The sequence below is a fragment of the Vanellus vanellus genome, assembly GCF_965231255.1.
Source record: "Vanellus vanellus genome assembly, chromosome: 1".
Taxonomy (NCBI): Eukaryota; Metazoa; Chordata; class Aves; order Charadriiformes; family Charadriidae; genus Vanellus; species Vanellus vanellus.
This window is the reverse complement of record NC_138905.1, coordinates 77,546,054-77,573,447: the sequence shown is the minus strand read 5'-3', so window position 1 is coordinate 77,573,447 and position 27,394 is coordinate 77,546,054. Positions and strand designations below refer to the sequence as shown.

General features: G+C 38.5%; 1 protein-coding gene across 1 annotated transcript in view; it reads right to left on the bottom strand.

The window, feature by feature from the left end:
* Positions 1–27,108, bottom strand: part of MPPED1 (metallophosphoesterase domain containing 1) — a gene marked incomplete at its 5' end in the record, with an annotated part of 47,668 nt that extends 20,560 nt beyond the window's left edge. The window contains 3 exons of the mRNA XM_082498769.1: positions 6,403–6,624; positions 21,618–21,803; positions 26,957–27,108. Coding sequence (XP_082354895.1) covers positions 6,403–6,624; positions 21,618–21,803; positions 26,957–27,108 — 560 coding nt within the window. The remainder of the gene's footprint in view (positions 1–6,402; positions 6,625–21,617; positions 21,804–26,956) is intronic.
* Positions 27,109–27,394: the final 286 nt, after the last annotated feature.

Below are 27,394 nucleotides of genomic sequence, written 5' to 3'. Positions count from 1 at the left end.
ATTATGGCTGTTCCTGAAAAGAGGGAGAAGGAAGGCACTTGAAACGGAGACCTAGGATATGGGTGACCTGGAGTCTGTGCGGAACAAAAATATGCCTGCCTCATTTTGCCCTTTCCACGCTCTTTGAAACTACTCCAATTACGCATGGAAGTTACCAGTCTTTCTGGTGCAAAGTGCACATGTGCACGCATGCGCACATGTACACACGCAAAGAGAGAAAGCATCTGAGGAGTATAACAAAGTCACCTACTTTGTGATGAAAAAACAAACGAGGCAAGAAAATAACAAATCAGATGAGAGTTACACACCTATAGCTAAGTACCACTATGACACTGGACTATACAGCTTGAGAAAAGACACTCGGCTGCACATGGGAATAGTACAGATATCTGCGGTGCACCAAGAAAAGGGCCAAGAGGTTGGAACAAATTTCCAGCCCTCACACCGAAGTGGGATGATGATTTGGAGCATAAGCCCCCTGTCAAGGTTGCTTTGGGCTGAGCTGGTGGCTGATACTCACTCATGCAACCTACAAGTTGATGCCTTTTACACTGGAAGGAATTTGGCCATCTTCTGTGACACAGCCAGAGCGCACTGAATGGCCCTGACCCGGAATGCTAAGCTTAGTAAAAACAATACTTGAACAGAAAAAAAACCACTCCCCACATACACACCCCTAACTTTCTTCACTCAGTTCCCATTATCTGAACAACAATGTTGTACCAGAGCTGTTGGCCCATGTGTAAACATGCAAGGGCCACATCTAATCAACATTGCATCGGAGAGAAGCTACAAAAGACCCAGGAGTCCAGCCCGGACGTCTGTCACTTCAGGACAAATGGTCACAAATGTCCTTCTAGGCTGATATTAATCTTTGCTCTCCCATTTTCCCTGACTGGGAAATGAGCGTTTCTGAAGTTCCAGATGGCCTATAACAAAAGAATGAAGGAGGAAATGAGAATACATAGACACTAGAAAAAACTGTAATACTGCAAAAAGAAAAATGAGGTTCTGTTTCACAGGAATAGATCCCTCCAGATAATCAAAGTCAAGCAAAAATCCACTCTCTGGATAATGAGTCTGGAGGAAATCTCATCCTGAAAGGCTTCTTTAAGCTATCCAGGCCAATATGTCATTAAGAATAATGAAATTGTCATATGTTTGGCAAGAGGGCTTTGATTATCCCTTCCTTTCCCACATTGTGGAAAATGAAAAAAAAAAAAACATTGAAAGAGATAAAATGCTCTCCTGCCACCTTGTATGCCTGTTTGAAAGCAGGAGGACCAAAGTTTCTCCTGCGGTTGTGTACTGCTGCTTAGAAGTATTATGGAAATTCAGTGGCTTGGAAGATGTCTTCCTTCTGCCACTTGCATTTCTCTTGCTATGTTAAGTAAAATGTGTACTCTTACCCTGCCATTAATGCACAATAATCCACCTTTTATTAAAAAATTCCACTGGAATTCCTGCCATTTTCCACAAGATCAGAGCATACACACAGAATACCTGTTCTTCTGCAGATGCACATCTTGTCTATAAATTTGAGGCAGGGGTGCAATATTAGACATTGGGAGAACAGCCAGTATAATCTTTGTCAGGAACAAACAGCTTCTGGTTATTGATCAGGGGTCAATTCATTAGTCTTCAGGTCTTACGTAGTTATTGCATGTCTTATGTAGCTATTGCACGCAACAGGAGAACAGAGAGCCAAGTTACTTACTCATTGAGTTGTAAAAAACTCAATGGAACAAAAAGAGTAGGGCAGAGTCCATTACTGGAACCTCGTGCAGCAGAGAAGGAGACGTAGCAACACTCAGGATCACACATTCAAGAATGAACCTCAGAGAGATGTTTTCACATTGATAATAAAATGTACGTGCACCTTTATAGGCATTTATTTTTACGTGGGAATTCTGAATAAGGACTATAAAAGGAATAATATATAGTTGACTTATTCAGCAAGCACAGCGGATCTTGTGCACTGAATGCATAAGGGGGTTTTGTGCAAATACAGCGTGTAATTGTGCAATTAAAATCTTCAGCGGTGCAGAGGCACAAGTGAATCACATAGCCTATCTTCAATCCAGTTGTAGTTAACACTAAAACTCCTACCTGCAAAATGATAACACATTGTGGGGGTAATGAACTATAATAGAAGGCTGAAAATCTGTAACTGTAATACTCACTAATCATTTATTAACGTGATTCCATGAATGACATCTGATGACACAGACAAGACCTTCTGCTTCAAATCCAAATTCAAATTTCCCCTATTATCTTGGCTTCCTGACTTCCAAACCACCTGTTGGGACCATCTACTGCTTGTAGGGAATTTGATATTAACAGCAAAGCTCCCTGTTGTAAGGACTTTGTTGATATCTGCTCATTTCAGGTATCAACAGTGACACCTAGCTCTAGCTCCATAGTGGGATTGACAGAATCACAGAAACGTTGCTCAAAAGGGACCTGTGGAGTTCTTCAGTCCAACCTACCACTCCCTGCCACCCACCAACACTAGATCTGGTCAGCTGCGACGGTCTGGCCAAGTCTTGAAAACATCTAAGGATGGATTCTCTGCCACCTCTCTGGTGTTCCTGCTGTTTACTTCTATGTCATGATTTTGTACGTTACTGAAAAACAAATTAAACCCCTCTGGAAGATGGCTTCAACTTTGGGAAGGCTTAACAGTCAAAAGTACATGATATAGAATTATTATATAGAATTATTTGGGTTATTCTATCTGCCAGTTTGACTCTTCTCATAGCAGTCCAGAATAAATTAGGGTGTTTAAAAGTACTTTCCAACCAAAAGCTTTCCAATTTACAATAAATGATTTACATTCATAGCAAGTATGGCTATTCTCTACACAAGTTTGCTTCCAGGTCTGTGAATGTGTTCTGGCCATGTCCTGGGTTTTCCTGGGATGAAACCAGAGTGCATCTTCCTGTGCCTAGCTTTTTAGGAAAAAAATCATGGTGTCCAGGCTTCATATTGGAAAAAACCCCAATGGCTACCAGCATCTGGGCTACACTAGAAGGAAGCACATTGCATTCTGATGCCCGGCTCATTCAGATCTGACAGCCATCACTGTATGGTGCACTGTCAAAAGCATCAGCCCCTAGGTCAAACACAGCCACCCTTAAAATTCAAGATTGTTCTGGACACATTTAACATCTTGGTATTCCAAAGTTTCTCATGAAGCACTGAATATTTTATACTCCTCTCCCTCATCACCTATACTGATAATGTGTGGTCCAAGATACCGGTGTTGCAAATACTGATTCCTAAATAGTAGCTTTTGTGCTTTACAGCTTGCATATCAAAATGGCTGCTCCCTGCTTGATGATAATACCAGCGTAATTAACATTTAAGGCAGTTAAATTTTCGTTTGTGAGTAGAGACTCAACCTAGCACTTGAAATCTTGCCCTTGGAGCCCAGGAGAGTTAGCACATGGGTTTCTGACACAAAATAGTGCCCCATTTCTTCTATGCAATTAAAAATAACCACTGAGTTTTAGATAATAATAGAGGTCAAAATACCCAAGTGCTATTGAAAATATTTAACCACACACAAATGGTACATATTTAAAAGGCCTTAGAGACTGCCATGTTATGCAAACCAGTCAAGCTCTCACGGTTTATTTTGCAACTAAAACATCTAATTGTGTACAGGTCATATATAAAAATGCAGATGGATAACACTAAGTTAATGTTGGTTAGCATTCACGCAGACCTTACTCCAGTGTTCTCAAAGTACTTTGCAACTATTGATTAACCTGTTTGATAAAGAAGGGATATCTCTAGCCTGCACTTATTTTTACAAAGACAGAAGGTCAGGGCTGTAACTAGAAATGGAAAGGCAGGATCTGGAGCCCCAATCTTTTAATTTCTAGATAGCTCACCTTATCATTAAGTAACAGGCATGTAGGGACAACAAACGTAAACTGTAATTGGAAGTTCTCCAATTAAACAAATCCATTCAAAAAGCTAGGTGCATATTTTCAAGGCTCAAAAAGAAAATTATTTTAGGATACTAAACAAGCAACTGCATAAAATTTAGCTTTCTCATTGAGTTCTGAGATCTTAAAGAACTCTAAGTTTTGAAATCTTGACTAAGTTCATACGCATTTGCTAAAGGACTGGCTTCACGATGCAACGGCAAAAAAAAAAAAATCACCATGGAAAGTACACCAAAGTTCTGTACTTTTTTTAGAAATTACATTACTATAATGTAGAAAGAAACTGAGACTGACTTCCCAGAGAGGCTATGACAAACCTCTCTTTTCAGGGTGAATGAAGTATAGAAACAAAAAGGAATGCTAAAGAACAGTAGTGATCAGTAGGCCCGGACTTGTAATGCAGCCTTCAATTTAGCAGGCAGCTAGTTTAACCCACACAGAATAGCTGCTTCAGTTTTCTGACTGGTGGGCTGGCTGCTGTGACTTTGTTACTTCTGCATCTGCTGTTCTGATAAGACTAATGAAGAGCAACTTGTTATTGCTGCTGTTGTTGTTGCTGTTTCCAGTGGACGTGACATCAATTAGCCTGGAAACTTCATTCAGCATTGCATAATAACAAGCAAGAAAACCAGTTTGGCTGGAAGACTTTCATCAAGACTCTCTCCCATATGGAGTAAGCAAAGATCTTTAAATGACCTTACAACACGCATCTTCGAGGACCATAAGGGGGTGGGAGATGAGTTAGCAACACCGTGAAACATCTAGTGTGGAAGTTTAGATATAACCTGAGGATGCATAAAAGATGCAAAGCAATCTTTTTTCATGAAGAGTAGTTCATGCCAGATAGCTTAGGCAACTTGTGCAAAATGACAGGATTAGCGCACAAAGGGAATGCGGCAGATCTGATTTTATAGAAACATTATTTATGGGTTAGTGGGTGGACAAAAGTTTTCTCAACAGATTTTTACAGATCTAATCATACACAGAAAGTTCAAATGGTTTCCTTTAGCCTCTACTTAGCGCTACTTTATAGATAGCGTTTTGCTTTAATTTAATTTATCTAGACTTTAATGAGACTTTTGGTTCTTTACTGCCTGGAAAATTATTACTGACACTGGAAATATGGTGCCTGGTTACGAATATTGCAATGAAGATATGAAGTTGCCAGACATATTGTAAACAGAGCATAATTACAGTATTTACAGTTGAACATCAAAATGGGAAGAGATGCCAAGTGGCATTTCTCAGAAGTTAATATTGGGACTGATACCATCTAATATCTTCCCTAATAATTTGGAAAATGAAGTAAATTGTACATTGATTGAATACACAGTAGACACAAGAGGAAGATGAACTACAACACAGCAGGTGGGTAGGTTGAAAAAAAAACCCAGAAAGATCTGGAGATCTAAGAGGGAGAGAGAGAAGGGTGCATTTAAGAGGGAAACTATTTAATGTAGAGAAATGTAGAATAATAAGCTCAGAGAAAATTAACACCCATCTCAAGTAACCAAATGGGAAAATGCCAATTTTCATTAAAAAAAAATCCCAGAGATTTCACAGTTTATTCACACTGAAAATTCACATTGGGTATATGCATCAGGTTTGACAACTTGTTTGCTACATTCCAGCCTGATGTGATTTTAAAAGGAAGAATAACAGATTCCCTTAAAAACCTGCCTTTTAAAATAAATTTTTACTTACTTTAAATGTATACCAAATGTTTATAAAAGACCCAATTTACAGTCCTGTTAGCAGAAATCACATCGTAGCAACATAACGTAAGTAAGAGATGCATAAGCAGCACATACAAGGTCCAATGGGGAGGTCAGGAAGCCAAAGACCATCTGTCTCCAATACTGTCACGGGGTCCCAAGTGTTCACTCTATGCAGTAGAGCAAAATCCGTGAAATACTAGGTTGCCACTGATTTGTTGACTTTAGTTTAGAAGCTCAACTATACCTTGAGGAAAGCTATTACTGTATAAAAAAAAGGAAGACTCTGAGGCCTAAAGAAATACTGAAACAAGCTTGCTGTGTTAAATGACTACTGTATACACTAATGAACCTTAAATATTAGCTGTAGGATGGAAATTGTCAAAAGAATGTACCCTTGCAATAAAATTCACCTGTAATTATATAAACTCACTAAGTATAGAAAACATATTTTATGACACAAAACCCCTCTATGTGGACTATGTTAGAGAACTACTGGCTGAGAGTTTAAAGAGCACACCATCTTTTTCGCATCATTATTTGGTTAGCAATATCTATCGTACGTTATTTTGTTACAGGAATGATTCATTACAAGAAAACATAAAAACTTTATCAAACCGAGTATACTTTTCTTCCTAACACAGCAATCCAAATACAGCTGATGCATACAAAATGGCTGATGTGATAGCAATCGACAATACTTTTTTACGTATGCTTAAAAACCTGCTTACCAAGGGGAGCCATATATTCTGAATCCCCTCACCGTCACTTCGGAGTCTTGAAGATAGATGCAGTTTGTTAGGAGAGACTGTACATTTTCATAGCTCTCTGGCTTCAGCTTAGAAACAGAGGGGAAATAGTAAAAGTCCTGCTTGATTAAGTCAGCCATGAATTCCTGGTCAAAGGTCAATTCATGATTTCCTGCTATCACAATCTTGTATTCATAGGGCAGGCTACCTAAAACAGTGAAAAACAAACAAATTACTTGTTTTATGGAAAATCTGATAAAAGAAAACAGACAGACTCACAAACTATTATCAATTCCTATAATGTGCTCACATATTTGAAACAATCGAGCCATATCCCCACTACGCGTTACTGTAATTCCTGGTGATTTCAGGTAAATGACATTACTGTCTTTTTCAGGGCGCACTATGATTTAGCAAGCTTAGCATTAATGTGTTGAAACTACTTTCAACTCATCAACCTTAAAAACCCGTCTGCAGACTTCTGCTCTACTATTTACTTCTAGTTAATTGCCATTTGTGCTGCAAGTATCACTTACTGTGACAGCGATGATAACTCTTTGACAGAAATTAGGGTTCAAAGAAGATCGGCCGTAATGCTTCATAAAATCATGTCAGCTCTCTTCTCCCAGAGCTGTGGTCTTTATCAGCTTCTACTGAGGAGGTCTTACAGACTCAGAACATGGGTCAGCCAGAGGGGTCTGCCGCCCTCTTTGCCCTGCCATTAAGATCAAGCCTTCAAGCAAGACAGGGACTGGGTTCAGCTGTCAAAACTCCACATCCCACAGAGAATTCTCGCAGTTTGCCTCTATCCTATGTTTTTTCCTGCTCCATTTTCTCAGTGGCTTCCTTAGATCCATGGACTATAATTTAAAGTGACTCATGTTCAAGAATATTTTACAACCCGTATTTAGTGAAAAACCTTACAACAACCTCCTGCGGAAGGCAAGAATATATATGCCCCCACACGTGGGTTCTTCCCGAGAGCAGCGCTGCAACAGAAACTTTCCACCTGACTCCACATTTGGTTATCATCAACCGGATTCTGCCCTTGAGAGCAGGCATCACCTGTCTCAAAAAGCTCAACAGAAACCTTCTAAGTATACCTGAAACAAAGACAGAAACTGTGTAAAGCTGCATTCATTAGCTTTGCCTCTGCACTATTAATTTGTGTCAGGATGAAGACAGAACAGGAGACTGGGAGCAGAAAGGAATACTTTATTGAACATGAGACCCACCTTGCACAGCAGCAATCTTGTCATTTTTTATTTTAAAAATGTATTGTTGGTAACATAGAAACCCCAAGCCTAACCTAGAGGTAGGGTATTTAAAGAATGTAAAACACCAGTCAATCTGCAGTGGCAAAAGTTGGCATGAGTAGGACTTAGGAATAAAATGCAACAGCATGATTCAGAGTTAAGGAAACAGAAGGCAGAAAATAGTGCTAGCCCAGAGGAGATGCCACATGGCTGAACTCACAAGTTGCCAAATGAAAAGGTCCGGGTAACTCTGAAGTATAATTTTCAGACACTTGTAACACCTGTATTAGGAAAATTGACTGTGAACCCAAGACGTATGTGCCTTTAGAATATTTATTAACAGAAATCCTTTTCAGATATTTATAATTACACATTGAATGCTGGAGATTCAATTATTTACCTGAAAGACTACTTGAGATGTTAATTTTGTTGGTTTTGCTTCTGAAACACTTAGCATTTTGCAGATGTAATCTGCAAGTTTTCAAGGTGAGTGCACACATACACACACAAGTTAAAAACATTACTCACGTGCTACAATACGTATGGGCATCTACAGGCCTTAAAGCATTCTTGGGAAATAGTAAAATAAAGAAATCCTGCACGCCGCAGTATTGTTAACAATTCCATTTCTATTCTGTTTTGTAAACCCTTTCCAGCTCATCTGATCCATCCATCTAGCAGCCAAGAACCTGTACGAGCTGGTTATAGTTGTTGCTTCCACTAATGTATTTATGTCATGTTGCTGTCTGTGGGTGTTACTTAGGCAAATTAGCAAATTACTCTAAATGTACAGTTACATTTATTATAGTGGCGGCCAGAAGCGCTGCTGTAGTTACAGGTCTGTCAGCTTTTCAATTAACAACTGCGTTTTTGATGAGTTTGCAGCTCAGTTGTTTTTTCCTTTCATTCCATACCAGGCGGCAACTTGCTAAACCTATTTCCCTCTCTTTGTCTCCACAAGCCATCTTTACCCTTTAAATCTTAAGTTTTTTGTCTAGCAGGAGTAATTTTGCTGCTTGCACATAAATTTAACTATATTTTATTTAAACTTTTTTTCCTTAGAAGACTTTAGAAAGCGCTTCACTTTTTACTTCAAGTGCTCTTGAAGTGCAAAGTCAACTTTAGGTATAAATCTTTGAAACCTTGTTCTTGGCTGGGCACCGTCGTCATGAACTTTATGTGTAAGATGCCAGTTGAGCAGCTGCAGATGAAGACCCTCGGCTATCAGACCACAATAATCATCACACATTTCCCATATTCCCCGCTTCCACTGTGATCTGTACTTACCAACGCTCACTCTAGTCCACGTGCAGAAATCTACACTGAATGTTAAACATCTCTTTGCACTAAAGCATGGTCCTCCTACCAGTGACCTCAGAGGGACGAACGCCACCTTACTGCACCAGGACCACAGTCCAACATGGTGCGTTAGCACAATCCTGAGAAATGTTGTTTCAAGTGCCTTTTATAGCATTAAGATCCACTAAACAGTAGCAATAGCTTATCAGTATTTACCTGAAAACTACCTTAAAGCAGCAACTCCTTCCTACTTCTGACCTGCAACTTCTTACTTTTCCTTTTTATGTGTTATTATTTGAACTGTTCTTTGTTTTCTATTACATTATGTCCTTCCAACACAAATACAAGGTTTTCCATCCCTAGGCACAGACTACTGCACAATTTGTAGCCTTGGCTCAGTCCTTGGCTAGGACCAAGACCTCCCCAGGGCATACAGCCTAATAGCTGTGTCTCTGCATGTGTCCATAGCTTTAGAACAACCACGTAAACATCTACTATTTTGGTGCCACCAGCTCTTGATCAGAGATAATTCAAACACTTCCAGGTTGACCAGTTTATCCCTACACCTGCTAGTTGGTGCTAATGACAAGCTGGGTAGAAAAGACACTAGGCACATTCCCTGTCCCTTGCTGTTAAACAAACTGAGCTGAGAATGTTGAATTCCCACTCATGTAGGTTTTCGTGGCTTCTTAGAACAATTGCATTTTGCCAAGAAAGATACCTATCAAAGACAGCAGTGGCTACAATGTACCCATTGCAGTGGGTTCCTTTTGTCTTCCATTTACAAACTCCATGAAAACAAGCCTTAATAAAGGTACTGCCTAATGTTTTCATTTGCTAAGCTGTTTTCCTTTTTCTTCTTCTTTTCCAAAATAGCTGTATGCTAAACATTAGGTTCCCCGACTGCTCATCCGTGTGGGACCCCCCCACCAGGGCGACCTTGAGCCTACCAAGGGTGACTGACAGCCCTGAGATAACAGTGAGGGGGATGTACCTCCCCAATCCTCCCAGTGAGGGGGCTCACTGTTTAGTGGATACATCCCACAGTCAACACAACGCTGCGTGGCTGCTGCAAGCAGGGCTCCAGTTTCTATGACCACAGGACCCTTTTTGAAGAACAAGGACTGCTGGGCAGGAATGGCATTCCCCTGGTACACTGGGGCAAGAGTGTCCTTGCCAAAAGGTTCACCAATACAGTGTGAAGAGTTTTAAATTAGATGTGTTGTCATGCTGTGAAGAGAAGTGAAGGCATGCAGGCAGTGAGGAAGCAGCTGGAGGTCAACAGGATGGCGAAGGCTCTTGCCTTCAGCTAGTTATGTTGGGGCCAATGCTGCTTCCCATCATTACTAACAGCCTGGATTATCTGATAGAGCGCACCTTCAGCAAGTTTGCAGACAACACCAAATAAGGGGTGGGGATCTGCCGACTCACCCTAGAGGGCATGTCTGCTATGCAGAGGAACCTCGAGAGGCTGGAAAAATGGGCTGACAGAAACCTCATAAACTTCATCAAAAGCAAACGCAAATTCCTGCACCTAGGATGGAGTAACTTCATTCAACAAGACTCGGCAGTGTGTCTTTGTGGCAAAGACAGCCAACAATATCCTGGCCTGTATTAGTAACAGTGAAACCAGCTGAACAAGGGGAGTGATCTTCCTCCTCTATCTAGCACTTGTGAGACCACATCTAGAGTGTGGTATCCAATTCTGGGTTCCTCAGTAAAAGAGAAATACTGACAACCTGAAGCAAGTCCAGCAGAGGGCCACCAAGATGGTTGGGGAATGTGGCATACAGGGCAGGGGGAGGCTGATATCTGAGTCTGTTCAGCCCGGAGAAGATGAAGGGAAGACCCTACTACTGTCTGCAAGTACCTGATCTCAGGATAAAGAGAAGGCGGTGCTAGGTTCTCACAAATGCAAACAGATATGACAAGAGGCAACAGACACAAGTGGGAACATGGTATAAGTAAAGAAATTTGCCATATGGATAGTCAAAAAGTGGAATAGGTGCCCAGAGCAGCTCTAAAATCTCCATCCTTGGAGAAATTCAAAATTCAACTGGACAAGGTTCTGAACAGCCTCCTCTAACTAGACCTGGTTTGAACAGGAGCTTGGACTCAATGACCTCCAGAGGTCCCCTCCATTCTGTGTGATTCTAGGTTTCTGCAAGTCTACACTGCAACACAAACAAGAATTTTGAAGTGCCTGCTTCGCTGAAAGAAATTAAAAACTCATTTTGTGTTGTGATTCTAATGGAACAAATCTATGGTACGCAAGCAATTTAACAGGACTAGAGATTATGTTCCATTAACTTTGGTATAAGTTTCTCGTACTATCCATTTAGCAGATGAGTAGGACTAAATACCCAACTGATAGCCAATTAACTTTTGATGGTAGCATATGGCTTTGCTGGTGGGCAGGTAGCAAACTCGGTATTAATACAGAAGCTCTATGTATACAAAGATATTAAAGAAAATTTATGGCTGTCACAGGAATTCTGCACGCATATCCAGGACAAAATTCATTCCTCAGTAAAACTAAGGCAGCAAGTATGTAAGAAATAGATCTGCCCTTCAGGAGTGCCAAGAAACACATGCAAGAACATATGCTATGGGAGTCAAGGATGTATTTTCAAACAAAAAAAAAGGGAAAAGTTATGAATTTGGGGGAAAGCTACATTTTTTTCTGACCTCTTACTTTGACTATCCAAACTAAGACAAGTGTTTTGCCCAAAGACCAGGCATCCCCTTGTTCTTGGCACCTGAGAAGCTCCTGCTAAAATATCACTATAACCTGGAGAAGAACTACAACTAGAACTGGTTGGAAACATTTTACCTAAACAGTTTTCTGTATTAAAACTATTAAAATACCACTTGGATGGAATGGGATATATTTGGAAATTCATGTAGTGATTCTGACATTACCAAGGAAACAAAATGAAGCAAAATGTCATTTTATAATATTTTGGGGTGAATAAAAATTTCATTTCTAAGCAAAATTTCACATTTTTTTTCTAAAATAAGGTGGGTTTTTACCTCCCATAATGTCTAACTTGCGAGATATTAAAATTATTTTCCTGCACAATCAATCTCTAGCCACTTCATCCTATTTGGATTTGGAATCTACAGAAATGTTTACACATCAAAATTCCGTCAGAAACACACTGGCTCCAATTCTGTCCTGGGCTTCAGGGCTTTCTCTTTCAGGCCACATCCAACTTTTGCCTTCTGTCAATTTGTAATGTGGCTCTAAGCCACCATCCACTCTTTCAGCCTCTATCTTAACATGGGATGAGAGATTCTTCCTTTCCTTTTCCTTCTTCTCTGCTACATTGTTCTTCATCTTTCCTGCCTCATTTTTCCCTCTCCTTTCCTTTTTTGTAATCTCCCCTTGTATGCAGAAACATGCTGGAGACACACTACCTTGCACTTAACTCACCAGTTTTAGCAAAGGGTATATTTTTCTCACAGAAACAAAATTTGTAAAAGTACACCACTTTACACTTCTGCATGCTTGTCTCTCAGTATCCCTCTGAAAATGCCCAACAGATTCAAAAGTCGTTTACTATATTCAGCAGAGGAGTAAATGTCTCAAAGAGAGTTATGTTCCTTGAGTCTCCTGAAAGTGTCTAAAAAGACTAATGCCCAGTCTGAAGGACATTCTTCAAAGGAATGAGACGTCTCATCTTATGAGACACCTAAGAACCCACAGAAGGTCTACAAGACAAAATCCAAGAAGTCAGGCAGCAGTGGTTCTGCTCCAGGAACAACTCAATACACAGAAAATTCTGCCCTTAATCTCCTAAATCAATGCAATTTATTATTCTTTGAGATTATTTTACTATCAAAAGCCTGGGATATCATATTTAATTTATATGTAGCCAGATAGTATTATCATCTTACTAACTTCTTAACTAGAATCACGTAGTTTTTGTCAGTTGTGGCAAGCACTCCTCAGAAAGATTCTTAGTCTTTGTTTGCTTAGTATAGGAATCTGATAATAGTCCTGGTAATATAACGTGTCTAAGAGTATACATATTGTTTAGCTAGTAACAGCTTTGTTTATCCCTTTCATTACTGTAGATTACTAATTAAGAAAATCAACCGAACATCTAATTTTTTGCATGTTTATGCACCAATTACAAAATTATTACAGCAATTCTTAACTTCTAAACTACAGTAGGTCCTTTTTATGGTGAACATAATTTCTACAAAATAACTTGAAATGCTGGGGAACCATTACTTGAACTACAAACTGCCTAAATGCAAAGCACTGAACAATGTGCCTTTGTTTGCTATTTCTCTGCATCTGAGTTTGTTCAAAGTAGAATTCTGTGTGCTTAAAGGTTCATCCCATTCTATCAGCAAGTCTTCTCCATAAATTAGATCAACACTGCAAATAATTCAAAAGCAAATGCATGATGTTTATACTCCAGGCTGCTCTTGCACTAAGAGGTTAGGCATCTTTATCAACCAGTGACCTCCTCCGCAGCTTACAATTGTTATCAACTTGCAACTTCACCAAGATAAATGCCAACTTGTACAAGCAGATGTGCTTTGCTTCTCTCTTGGTATTGTACTGAGCAGAATTTTTAGTATTCATTAAAAGCAGTGACAATCATATAAGTGCCCACTTAATGCTTTTTTTCCTCTCATTTCAACCTTTTAGAATACAGCAGTGAGTGATATAGTAAAAAGACTGCATAACTGTCTCAGATTGCTTTTTTAGCATCTCTTTGACAGTTCTGTATTTAAACACTGGCGCTGATGTCTGGGAAATTCACATTAACATACTTTTTGTATGGTGTGTAATCTGGAATAACATTGTAAATGAACGCTCCCTCCTAAGTCATCTGTAACCTGCTAGCTCGAGACATTCTTGCATTGTAAAAGCCAGTAATTGTACCAAACACTAAAACAGCAAACACATACAATACTGCTCACATTTGCAAAACAGAATTTCTTAAAATAAATAGATAAAGGCAAATGAAACTAAAAAATATCTGATAATAGTCCAACTTAGGCTCTTTGATATACTGTGTTTTATATGCACCCACACACATGTATAATAATTGGCCCAAATTACTTCTAAAGGAAAAGTGGCTTCCTTTTACCCTGGTTTATTTAATTACCCTGTAATTATGCAGAACCAACCCAAAGCCTGCTGCAAACTAGGCCATTACAGTAGCTACAGTGAGTCAAACCAAAAGATTATGTAGCTCTGTACCTTCTGTCCACTCGTGGTCAGTAACAGACGCCTAGAAAACTGTACCACTGCACGGTTTGCCTAGATTGAATCTTCCTTTGCTATGTCCCCTTAGATTGTGGCAATTACTGGTTTGAGAATCCTCAGCTACATAAACCACAGGGTCCATTTTCATGAATATTTTTTCTTTTTTACTTCCTGGAATATAGTCTTAAATAATATTAACCTTTCTGAGGAGATAAATTTCTACAACAGCTTTTCTGCCCTTTAGAATACTCTAGTTTTGGTTTACAACACATATCTGGGGACAATGAAAGCAAAGGACATAGAGAACTGTGTTAAAAAGCAACAATTAAATACTTTAGACTTCCTATATGGATCTCTCTGCACACTGATGCAGGTTCCTATTCAGATCTTCAGATCCCACAAAGGTGCTTTCAGCACCTTCCAGTTGTCACCTTCTGGAAGGGAGGACTACAAAGAGCTGTGTGTCATGTTATCATACGAGGTGCACGGCACTAATAATAATGTTTAATGTTTGTGTATAGTGCAATAGGTGTTCTAAGTGCTGTATTGAGAATAATTAATCCTCCAACACATTCATGTGGTAGGTCAAGTATCATTTTCACAATTTTTCAAGGGGTAACAATAAAGAGGCTGTCAAATCTGAAAAGGACCAACTAGAATTTGGTTGCCTGTCTTTCCTCAGGCTTTTTCAAATATCTCCACCAGAGGCAGTGACAATTCACAGAATCATATTCCACATCTTTCAGTTCCCTGGTTGCTCTCTGCACTTCTGGGCTGCACGGCCCTCCTAAAGCTACACTTGTCTGCTAGTCTGGAATAAGACTGGCTATTTTCACTCACTTACTTATGTTGGGTGTCAGGGGTCTCAATATTTATGAAAATCACAGGATGTTTTTAGGTGAGTTATCCCAGAGACTCAGAATCTTGATGTTTGGTTACTTTCCACTCCATCAGCAGATTAAAGCAACCTTGGTATTAGCGCAAAGTCCGAGAAATCCCCCAAAAGCATACATGTGTTTGGAAGGAGGGAATGAAGCAAAAATTCTTTAGCACCCACCACTCCTATGGCTTCTGCAGCTTCTCGTTACTAGCATGGGAGGCATACCCGGAAAACAGTTGTTCTGGGTCATCTTCCCAATACAGGGATGTAGCTTAAGCATCCCTTGAGACTCCCGGCAGCCAGATTAATGTTCAGAAGTCTTCAGGACAAACTCCCTAGAACTGAAGAAATACTGGAAGAGTGTGTTGCAGTGCACTTTTCTGGGCTGTACTGTCTGAGCCTTAAATGTATTAACGGATCTGAGCCATCACACATTTAAGAAATGCAATAAAAACCAACACTTTTTTTAGTATGCCCAGTCTTTTAAAAATGACATCTGTTCTAAATCCCTACACAGCTCAATGTTTTTCACTGCATTTCCAAAGCCATTCTTTTGTAAATAGATAATTAGCGCTTAAATACTTCTTTCAAGGGGTTTCTACATTAACATAAAAATAGTGTAATTACCGATGGTCAAAATGGCATGACTACAATTTATAAATTCTAATTTCTTTTGCTGCTCTGAAGCTGATTTTCTTTATTCTTCAACGCAATTTTAATCTGTTTTAAATGTTAGTATTATTGAACCTAAAAATATAAAATACCTGTTAAGAGAGGAAGAAAAGTAACTACCCTCATTTTGCAAGATTGGACAGTAAAGCAAAAGTAAAGCTAAGATTGGTGTTTCACGCTTTTCTGAAGATCTTTTATTTTTTATCCAGAACTTAAAAGTAGGGATGATGTTTACTGACTAAAATTAACTAATTTTTTCTACAATCTAATACTAGAAACAGGTGATTCTAGTAGGTGCTACTTACAATAGCTGGGAAGGCATCTTCACTCTAAAATATTTTTAGTCTGAAATAAAAATGTTATCTTTTGAGCTGAATCTGCCCAGGTCAATTCCTGAAGTGCATGCCAAATAATTTAATCCATTTTTTGTGCATGTAGGATGTGCAAGTGAGATTAACATTTTCAGGAAAATGCTCTGAAGAGCTAATTATTGTTTTCCACTGCAATGTAAAGCCACCTTCTATTTTTTTAATTTCAACTTTAGCTTGAACTTGAATTTCAAATAGGAAGACTGTCTTTGACATTGGAAAATCTCAACCAAACACACTGAACCAATGGATATTATAAAATATGTTAGTTTAAGTAATCTTTCAAATCCATGCACAGAAGATAATTCTCAGAGAGAATATGGAAGTATGGCTTGCAGCTTCTATCACAGATCAGCGATTTAGTTAAATTTCCAGGAAAGTAACCCACAAGCTCAGAGTAACAGTGGGTCCTGGAGCATACACAATTTGGAAATTATGTTACAGACTTGAGCAAAGGCAATTACAAGAGCAACTGAGCCAAGCAGGCAATTTCCAGTGCCAACAATATGGGAGATAAAAAATAGAGATGGTTTTGGAGTCATTATTTGATGAGTGCATTAAAGCAGGACATGTGTCTTTGTATTTGTCCTACAACACATTTGATTTATATACAGGTAGGGAATAAATAACAGTAACAAAAATAATGAAAAAGCTGAGGATAGGGGTAACTACAGTGCATAGTGAGCTTGATGTATCTTATGATATAATCTACCTTACCTAGCTTTAATTACATAGAATCGTAGAACGGTTTGGGTTGGAAGGGACCTTTAAAGATCATCTAGTCCAGCCCCCCTGCCATGGGCAGGGACATTTTTCACTAGATCAGATTGCTCAAAGCCCCATCCCACCTGACTTTGAACATTTTCAATGATGGGACACCCACAACCCCTCTGGGCAACCTGCTCCAGCGTCTCACCACCCTCATTGTAAAAAACTATTTCCTTATATCCAATCAAAACCTATCTTTTCCAGTTTAAAACTGCTGCCTCTTGTCCTGTCATTACAGGCACTGCTAAAAAGTCTTTCTTCATATTTCTTATAAGCCCCCTTTACATATTAAAAGGTTGCAGTAAGGTCTGCTGGGAGCCTCCTCTTCTCCAGGCTGAACAACCCCAACTCTCCCAGCCTTTCTTCACAGGAGAGGCGTTCCAACCCTCTGATCATTTTTGTCGCCCTCCTCTGGACCCACTCCAACAGGTCCATGTATTTAGAAACAATTCCTCCAAATTATTTTTGGCTGTTTTAAGTGATGCCTTAAAATCTCCTGGACATACTGGAAAATTAGCACATGTTCAAAGCTGTTATACCATGCATCCTTGTAATGTCATTAGAAAGTTTCACTGGCCTCATGGCCTTCCGTTTGGCGCTACCGTAATACATATTTTATACTTCATTTTTTCTGATTCTCCAAAATCGGACTTTCAAATTTGGAAAAAAAAATCAGTCAGAGAAGAAACCAGGAAAAAAAAAAAAAAAGGAAAAGATGAAATATAAAGAGAGAAGAAAGGTCTATTCAGGAAAAGAAGGGAGGGAAATGACCAGGTTGGCACCACTGGCAAGCTTTGCAAACTGACTATTCATCCCTTTTCCCCTTCTTTTTCTAAGCTACCCTGAGTAAGGGCAGCAAAATAGAAATCTGACTTGCAAAAGTACATCGTGATACTGCATGACTGGGCAATAAGAGGACAGATGAAACCGAATATAAATTTATGCAGAATAATTCAAGTGCTGAAAAAAATATACCAGCTATAGATACACACTGTTGGGTTCTGAACTAGATATTACCATTCAGGAAAGAGTTCATAGAGTTATAACAGGCAATTTTATGAAAATGCCATCTCATTTTTCAGTCACCGTCAAAAATAAAAACAGAATAATCCACAACACTAGAAAGGAAAAGAGAACAAACTAGGAGATTTCATTATGCCAGGGAATAAATCTGTGGTGTACTCAGATCACGTGCAGTTCTGGTCCCACCATTTTTAAAAGGATATAGAACAAAGAGGTACAAAGAGTGACACAGATGATCAAAGGCATTTAAGGACTTCTAAACAGTCTTCAGCCTGAAAAATGTCTTAAGGGCAGATATGGGAAGAGCCTACAAATTCTTAAACAGAAGGAAGAATGAAATTGTTCACTTGCCTCTTGCCAGTATTAGGAAATACCAAATGAAACTAACACATGACAGGTTCAAAATAAGCAAAGTTCCTCACACAATGCATATCACATCAGTGAACTGTGATGCAAGACTGTGTCGGCATTCAAAATTCATATAGATCCAAAAGGCAATTAAAAAACTCAGAGAAGAAAAATGTATATACTAAATACAAAGTAATGCTGTGGGTCAAGAAGACCTTGGACTGCCTACCAGAGAAAGCTGAGAAAATATGCACATCCAGTTATCACCAGCATTTAAGATCCTCTATAGAGTTAGGCATCAACCTAACCCTAGTAAAACCTCAAATCCCTCCCTGGGAAGCAGGGAGGGGGCTTTGAGAAAAAGAAAAGTGAAAGTAAACAACTAATTACCCAAAAGAATGAAGTGAAATGAAATGAAGTGGAGGGCTTCAGGGGTCAGAGGATAAAAAGTATAAAACTAGGTGACTAAGGGGCAGACAAAGCAGAGCACCTTGGCTGCTAGCCACAGTCAAAGACAATACCAGACTAGAGAGACATATTATCTGAGCTTGTACAGGCCTTCCTGTGTACCCACATACAGTTAGCATAAAAAAAAGAGAACATATTTTAGGGTATGACTCAGCAAGCCAACGTGCCTCTATTAGCACAACACTTGAGCATGTGCTCAATATAACCATAAGGTCCATGGAAGTTAATGATGTTAATGTAAAATATACTTTGCATCAGATGGGTGCAGAAATTTTATGTAGAACAGGAGATAAAAATTAAATTTGCTGAAGGGCCTCTTGAAAATACAAAATAGTCCAATAGACCACAGTGGCACAGACGCAAGAGGGTATGACGGAACAGAAAGCTAAAAAATAGGAATCAATGCTATACATAAATATACAGTGCAAAAGCAGGAGTAGGACATGTATCCAGTGCTGAAGAGGAAGCTGAAACCAAGGGAAGGTGTAACAAACAAATATTCCAGTGTTTATTCCAAGGCATAAACAAAGTCATAACCTAATAATGGCAGAAGACACAGATTTGACACAGAACAACATAACTATGTGGGAAGGTGAACCCTGTGCTATGGGACGAAGGAATGGACAGGGAAATTTGGTGGCAGCACGTAGGAATGACGATGGAGGTAAAAGTCCATTGCCAGAGTCTGTCAGTTACTTTCTCAAGAAACTAGTAAAATATTAAGACGAGCAAGAAGGAGAAGGTTGCGTAGGCTGTGGGAGTTGCAAAATCATGGCAGGTACTGGAAGCAGATACCTAGAAAAATTAAAACTGCTGAAGAACACTGCCTTTCACAACAAAATGGACAACCAGCAAAAAACTTTTGAAATTCCTTCTTCTCAAAGATTACACTTATATCCGCTCTACCATTTACATGAGTGATTTTGCAAACACTCAAGGTATTAAAGAATTGATAAATTGTTCATTTAAAACAAAAAAACACCCTTTCAAAAAAAGCTAAAGTTTCCATTTTGAAATCTCATTGACTGTAATTTTAAAAAAAGCGTACAATTTTGAACTGGAACAAAACTTTAAATGCTATCTAAATGAAACCTACGTAGAGACCCCAAATTTTTTATTGGATTGTCCAGAATGAATTAAAATTAATAAATTAAGTTAATTAATAAATTAAGTTAAACTTTGTATTTTTTCAAATTGCCAAGAAATAAAAAAAAATCTTTAACTTGCTAAATTTGCATATCTCAAAGATGCTCTTCCAAAAATATAACTCAAATCACAAAGATCACCTTTTCCCAAACCACATACTACCATGAAATTGGATGCACGCCTGAAAAGTCAGAAAATTAAGCCTTCTTTTTGAAATAAAAATGATGAAAAGACCATCACAGAAATGCCTTGGGAAATCTCCCTACCACACCAAGAGGATTTCAGCTTAAGGACTTCTTCAGAACACCGTACAGCTGTGGCTAGCAGGGAGGCAGATGGAGAACTAGGGAGGCAAAAACTGTGCGCTAAGTAACGTGTGTAGCCCCCATCCTTGCTCACTAGCAATATCCCAAAGCACTTTTCTTCCCTCAACAGCAGATAAATAAAACGGGTATTATTTAGAAGGGATAACCATATGGTTTGTATAATCTTTATATGATATTTTCAGTACATAACTATAATACATGGTAGAGACCTACAAAATAGGATTAAAATTTGCTTTCTGTTTTACAACTGACCTGTTCCGTTTGGGTACAGAGACAGCGGTGAGGGTACTGTAACAAAGCACGTGACTTCCACATGCTGTCCCTACCTTAATACTCACAGAACAATGCAAGTGTTCCATGTGGGACATATTATTGGGTTCTCAAGCTCAAATAAATATTTATCAGCCTTGCTGATAATTATTTGCTAGTAAATATTTGTTTAAATTGTGAAGTCCTGGCTTTTTTTTATATTCCATTTCAGCCTACATGCATCTGTCTGCTTTGTGCCTTCCCAATGGGGAATGCTGTAATATGTAGCAAAAAAGACAGGAAAATGCAAAAATACCAACTACAGGAAAGAAAATCAACCTAAAAACTGAAATCTGTTACCCTTAAACTGTGTCCTTTCTCTCTCCAGCCCCTTCATTTCCTCTCACCTTTCTTTTTGATAATGAAGTATCAGAATCCAGAATCCATTTTTATTCTAAATTAAGGTATCCACACTGCTGCAGGAACAATACCGATCAGGGGTTTTGTCTGGATAGAGTGTATGCTTTCCAATTTTCACTGTCATTTTTTTTAGCATATACAAAACATTGCAGAAGCACATGTAAATCACCACTCTCCTGCCCAGTGGAACAGAATTTCAGTTACCAATGCCAACAGTTGCCTACAGAAGGCATCTACATCTGGTCTGCTACATCCAAGACAGCAACCACAGGCACACGTTTTGCTTTGTTTGGAATTCATCACTGTGGTGCAGCTGAGCCTCAGATAAAAAAACTATGAGCCTCCGGGGTTAAACAGACAAATGTTTTCAGTCACAACAACTTTTTTTTTTTTTTTCAGGGAAGCAAAGCCATAACAATGTATGTAAGAGGTTTTATGTAAATCATTAAAGGCCTACTGACTTAAATTGTTGCTAACACCAAGAAGTTGCTTAATGTACACTTGAGAGTGTGAAGGCAGAACAGATGAATAGTCTCACAAATCTTACTTGCTCAGTTGGAAAAATGCAAAAATATTTGTAAAAAAAAAGAAAAAAGAAAAAAAAATCTGCTCACTGCCATTCAAATTCAAAAGTCAAATTAATATTCATCATTTCCGAGTACATGATGGTTGTTACTGGGAGGCAGAAGGGGCAGATACAATCAGTAAACAAATTTACTTTTAAATCCACACAGAATTCAATACCTACCTAGCCACTCGTTGAATTTTTTTACTTCACTAGGAAGTCCCAGCTCAGTAAAATCACCAGCATGTATTAACACATCTCCATATGGCATTTGGATAGGATCAGTTCTTGAGTGAGTATCAGAAATACAGACAAATCTTGTATATCCTGGAGGTTTGGGAGCATCATGGGGCACTGGATCAACCCTGTAGGAAATGTATCATAACAAGGTTATAAAGTACTTAGGTACTTCTTAGTGTCTATTTTGCAATTCTAATATTATTTTTCACCTTTACAAAAGGTTACACAGACTTCTAGATCTGTCCAATGGAAGGGATTTATTAAAACAAAACTAACACTAATGGAAGGTGTAAACATTCCTGATGTTCACATCACAACATTTTCAGTATTTGTTGGGTAGACGGATTAATTTAAAGAGATTAAGGAAAAGAGATTGAACTATGGCAGTAACTCTGAAACAAACACTTACAAATAAATCAAAGGCATTGCCAGTTTCAAAGGAACAGTACTACCCTGTTTCATTGTTTAAATATGATTACACGGTACACAGAGAAAAGATTTTAGATATATAAATACATTTAAATGCATTTTTTTCTAATTATAACTTTTTTCTGCAAGTTATATAATTCCAGCAAATTTAATTAACACATTTGGGAGATATGTTTCACTGCGTTAATGCAAAGCAAGATAAGAACTCTCCTGACAACAGCTGTAAATGTACGTGCAAGCCCAACTATTATCAGGACAAATGTGGCAACTTTCTGGGCTTAATTATACTAAATGAAATCAGATGCTGTGAGGGGTGAGGCTGCATTGTTCGGAGCCCAATCTCGATATTCAAAACTGAGGAAACGAAAAGATCTGACCCAGTTTGATGAGATTTGCTTATGATTTAGAAGACGAAAGCAGAGAACACCTCTCTGCTACATAAGGAATACTTATTTTCAACTCTATCTTTTTACCCTCACTCCATATTTTGTTAGAATATATAGAAGCAAATGTATCTATATGCAGCTATACCCTATCTGCTATTCCAGTTAGGGAAATAGGTGGAATAAAAGCAAAGAGCCAGAGATGCAAGGGTTATATTTATGTCACAAGAAACCAGAGATGTACAGAATTGTCATGAATTATTTTACTTTTACCACATTTATTTTGAAAGGACAAATAAAATTAGTTTTGTTCACTGTTGCAGTGTAATGCATATTCCTAACCCTTGCTGGTTGTGCTTCAATTCAGGAGCTTGCTTTTATATAAATAAACTCAGAAAAAAAGTTAGAGAGCTTTGCTATTAATAATACTACCCCTGTTTACTGGGTACATTTTCAGAAGGCATTTTCTTGCTTGAAAGATATACGATAATAATCTTTAATCACACAATCTTTTCTCTAAGTCAAAGAAAAATTCTATGAAATTTATAGGTGGGTAAACTGAGGTGTTTTTAACAACTTCACAAGATTAGTGAGAGAGTGGAATAAATACAAATTTCAAATCTTGTTAAATATAGAAAAAGTTCTTACCATTTTCTACAATATACAATATAACTACAAAACTGGAGTCCGAACAAATTATTTTGTACCCATCTTTCCTATACCTTTTTAGGAAGAAGAAACGTTGAGGTTTTTACAGCAGTACTGGAGAAACAGCCTTTTCGTACAAGTACCTTGTAGTCATCTTTCTGAAGTTCCAGGTTTTGAGCAGAAATATGAAGTAAGGAGTAAAATCAGCTGTGATCAAATAATTTGTAATGAACACCCAGCAGTATGTATATGCTAGTGGGATATGTAAGCACGCACGTCCTGGAGACTATAAAACTTGGCTGACAAAGAGTGGAACATTTGGACCCTGAGACAGAGCAGCTGCAAACACTGCGTGTAGGGCTGAGAGAGTGTGTATGTTGGAGGAGGACCATAGGCACACGTAGAATGGCAGATGAACAAAATGAGAGTTAGATCTATGGGGAGTCAGACATAGGAGGTCACAACCTCAAACAGTGCGACCGCATGACTGCCACCGCATGTTAAAACTGCCTCTGTTTCGGAGGGAAGAGAGCTGCCACAGAGCAAGCTCCATGGATGGTGAGTAGAGGTAGCAGGGGTGCAAAGGAATACAGACAGTGAATGGTGGGCTTCAGACTAGTGAGTGAAGCTTGTCATAAGGTGCGAGCTGTGTGAAGGGTAACGCATTCACTTCATGGAGTTCCTCCTCAAAATGAACTGAGATGCCTGGATAAAAATGAGGGGCAGCTGACCCTGGCTATCGTTGCAGCCACTCAAGCTAAAAAGATTAAACATCAGTTCACAGTAAACGAATTTCTGATCATTGCTCTCCCTGCCCAGCACTTCCCGAAGCGAGTTACAGGTCCTATTAGTAAGCCAGCTTTAAATTACGCATACCACCCTGGCACAACATAAGGATATGGACTAGCCTAAAATACCACTTTTTGACTTTTCATGGTAGCGTAGCCTCTAAAGCGGGTGCTCCTTCTCCTTCAGAAATCTTTTACAGCTTAGCACAGCAGTAAGTTGGGTGTTGGGGAGCAGCATGCATTTCACATGTTGCTCCTCTGAAGCAGAATGTAAAAAACAACAGACTTACCATGGCAACCCATACAGCACATAAGAGACATGCTTTTTCTTACAGTTTGGATGGGGACAGGGAAGATGTGAACGGCATTTTCCTGGTTGCTGAGGTATGTATAACTTTGAAATCCTGTGCAATGGGCCAGAGAATTTTCATGGGGAAAAAGGCATCAATACAAAACAAAAAATAAATGAGATGCAGGTTTTCACATTGAAGTGATATGCACACACTGAGGCCGGATATAGGTAAAAACATATGTCAAGTTTCAAAAACGCATCTAAGTTGTATTACTGGAAATAATTTCTGAAGGCTCGATCGCCATATTCTTGTGTAACACTTTCCCACAGCAGCTGTCACACCAACACCCAATGCACTGCTTGCAGCGTGAGCAGAGGAGTGAAGATCTGCTGATTATTTTTGTGCAAATTCATTTGCTTTTCTTTAAAGCTCTATGAAAACTTGCAGAGAAATTGAAAAGCAAAGTTACAAAATTTCAGAGGTTCATTTATACACTAGATTTCAGTGGTTTCAAAAAGGAGCAAGACAGGAACTTCCCAGAAACGACTGATGAACTTGAAAACACTACCAGAATTTACCACCCTTCTTGTCAGTGGCAACCCAGTCATCTCACAAGCACAGCAATGCCAGACTAAGATGGGGCTAGGAAGGGCTGTCAGCATGTTGTGGGTGCCAAAAAGTGAAACAAGAGATGTAAAACTGCACGGAGGACCAAGGAAGAGCTGCCAGATTGAATTCAGAAGAAAAGGAGCACAAAACCCCCCTGTGGTTAAAGTAGTTTACTACGAGTTCAGTGTTAACAGGTTTATGTGAAATCTGTTTATGATTGCCTGTGACATCGTTAATTTAGGTATTTTGAACTATACACAAACACAAGGCAAAGCCCTCACCTCCCTGAAGTTAATGGCAAAACTTGCATGGACTAAAGCAGTGCTAAGATTTCATCCATAACAATCATGTGAAAAAAAGGTGCTTTTGTTACACTTTTTATGTCTACTTTTTCCTTCTTTGTTATTATTCTATTCATTGGTAGAGGGCAAAAGCAATCCTGCTGGTATTCCGAAACATTATTTACAATTTCTGTACCAAGAGAAAGAATAGGTCAGATTGTAGCAAACGTTTCAATTGATTTAGCCTGTTTTTCCATTTGCACAAGCTTCTTCAATAGTATTAATCATTCATGAGAGACTGCTAAACTCTTCTGAGGAGCCATTTTCTAAGGATAGCTTATTTTCAACTACTTGCTTAGGTGCTGAACTTGTATCATTCAGCTGATTGTCAAAACCTTCCAGTAATATGATTTGTTACTGGTTAGAAGTTTAAACAGCTTATCGTTGAGTACCAAGTGGATACTAATAAATAACTTATTTTCAGCCCACTAAAAACATTCAGCTTTTAAGACCAGTGAACAAATTCAGGACTACCCAGGAACTGTCTGAATATTCACAAAGCTTGACAAATAAAGCAACCTGCAGTTAGCATTTTCATTTGTAAAAGTATTTCTGAACCCACATTTGTTTGTACTTTTGCTACCATTTGCCAGCTCTATAAACAAAAGATGTTTCCCAGTGCTACCACTCAACTCATTTTACTGTTTGCATTTCAATAGTACCTAAAAACCCTCAACACAGACCATAAGCAAATACACTGCCCCAAAAACCAAGTGTTTGCTCACCACCCTGGTATATCTGTTAGTCTTCAGATTTTTTTAATGTAGTATCTAATTTATGCCAAAGAATGTACGTAAGCATTCACTAAATAGACACATAGCATTCAACCAGTCATAATTGCTGAGTTTTTTAACTGCAGAAATCATGGCCTATGTTTGTAAATTACCAAATCATATTAAAATACCAAAACTGCGAATGAGGTGATTATTTATTCAGTTTTCCTAAAGGGAAAAAAGTTTCCTTTAAAAAAATGAAAACCAGCCTTCTGATCTAAAGATAAGGCTGCTTCTCTCTTTAATAAACACAATAAAATGGTGCAGACATTTTTATTCCCTATAAAAATATTTTACAGTAGAATTTTATACTTAATTTATTTGTAATAGCTTTACTGTTTTGCTCTTCCTTCTGGCTTTAAACTTTATGGCAGTTTTTATTTTGTAATTATAATTCTCCACTTTACATTACAAGTAAATCATTTAGAGCAGTTAATTTTACTGATGTTGTCATTATATAAGAAGTCAGAAACAAACACATTATTTTAATTACTCTTTAAGCACTTGGCATCTTCGGCACATCGGTATGAAAGTAAGTTGTCGGATGGGTGCCCACACTATTTTATTTATTGATGTGATTTTTCCCTTGCATGTAGCTGTAATATAACTAACCAAACAGTATGTGTTGTACAGATACAGGCTTGGTATTTTCAACAGCTATTTACATCAATAAGCAAGCGCAAAATGCAAACAAATGTTATTTAGATTGCAGAAATTATCATCCTTGCAGCCCCTCTTATTTTATTACCACTGCTTGTTGTTTATTTCTCGTTTTAATACATAAGTATTACATATTAAACTTATGCTAGTGGAGTGATCTTTCCCCCATCCTTTAACAAAGTACTTATACTTTCCAAATGGACTGATTTTGTATCATTATAGCAATTATTATTAGAAAGGCAGCAAAACAGTGCTCTTTGAATCCTTTTTGACTGGTCCATCAAATACCACATCGACAAGGCAATAACAATTCAGAAGGCTGTGCTAGAGCAATAACAAAACTATAATACTTACATTTGCACATGTGGGGGTTGAAAACGTCCCTGGTTAATGTTGTAGAACGTGAAAGCCTGTGTGGGGTTGGAGCTGTACTCATCCACTTCAATTATGAGTCTACTGTGCTGATGCCTTCTAGCTGCCATAATGTGCGACTGGGCGAAAGCCATGCTTGCACTGTGTAGTTCGGCTTTTTCAGGCGATCATGTCTGCTATCTTCCTACATCGACGGAAGAAGACCATGACATCTCCTTACCTAATCACCACACTCCCTTTTGAAAAACCTAAAAGCAGATTGAAGAGATAGAGCATAACTGTTTGACAGTTAATCTGTTTGGAATTTGCTTTATTTAATATGAGGTGAACACGAAGGAGGGATACGGAGGGAAGAAGACACACAGCTCAAAGAACTCATCACAAACCTTTCCCATTCAACAATTTGATGAACGTACTTTA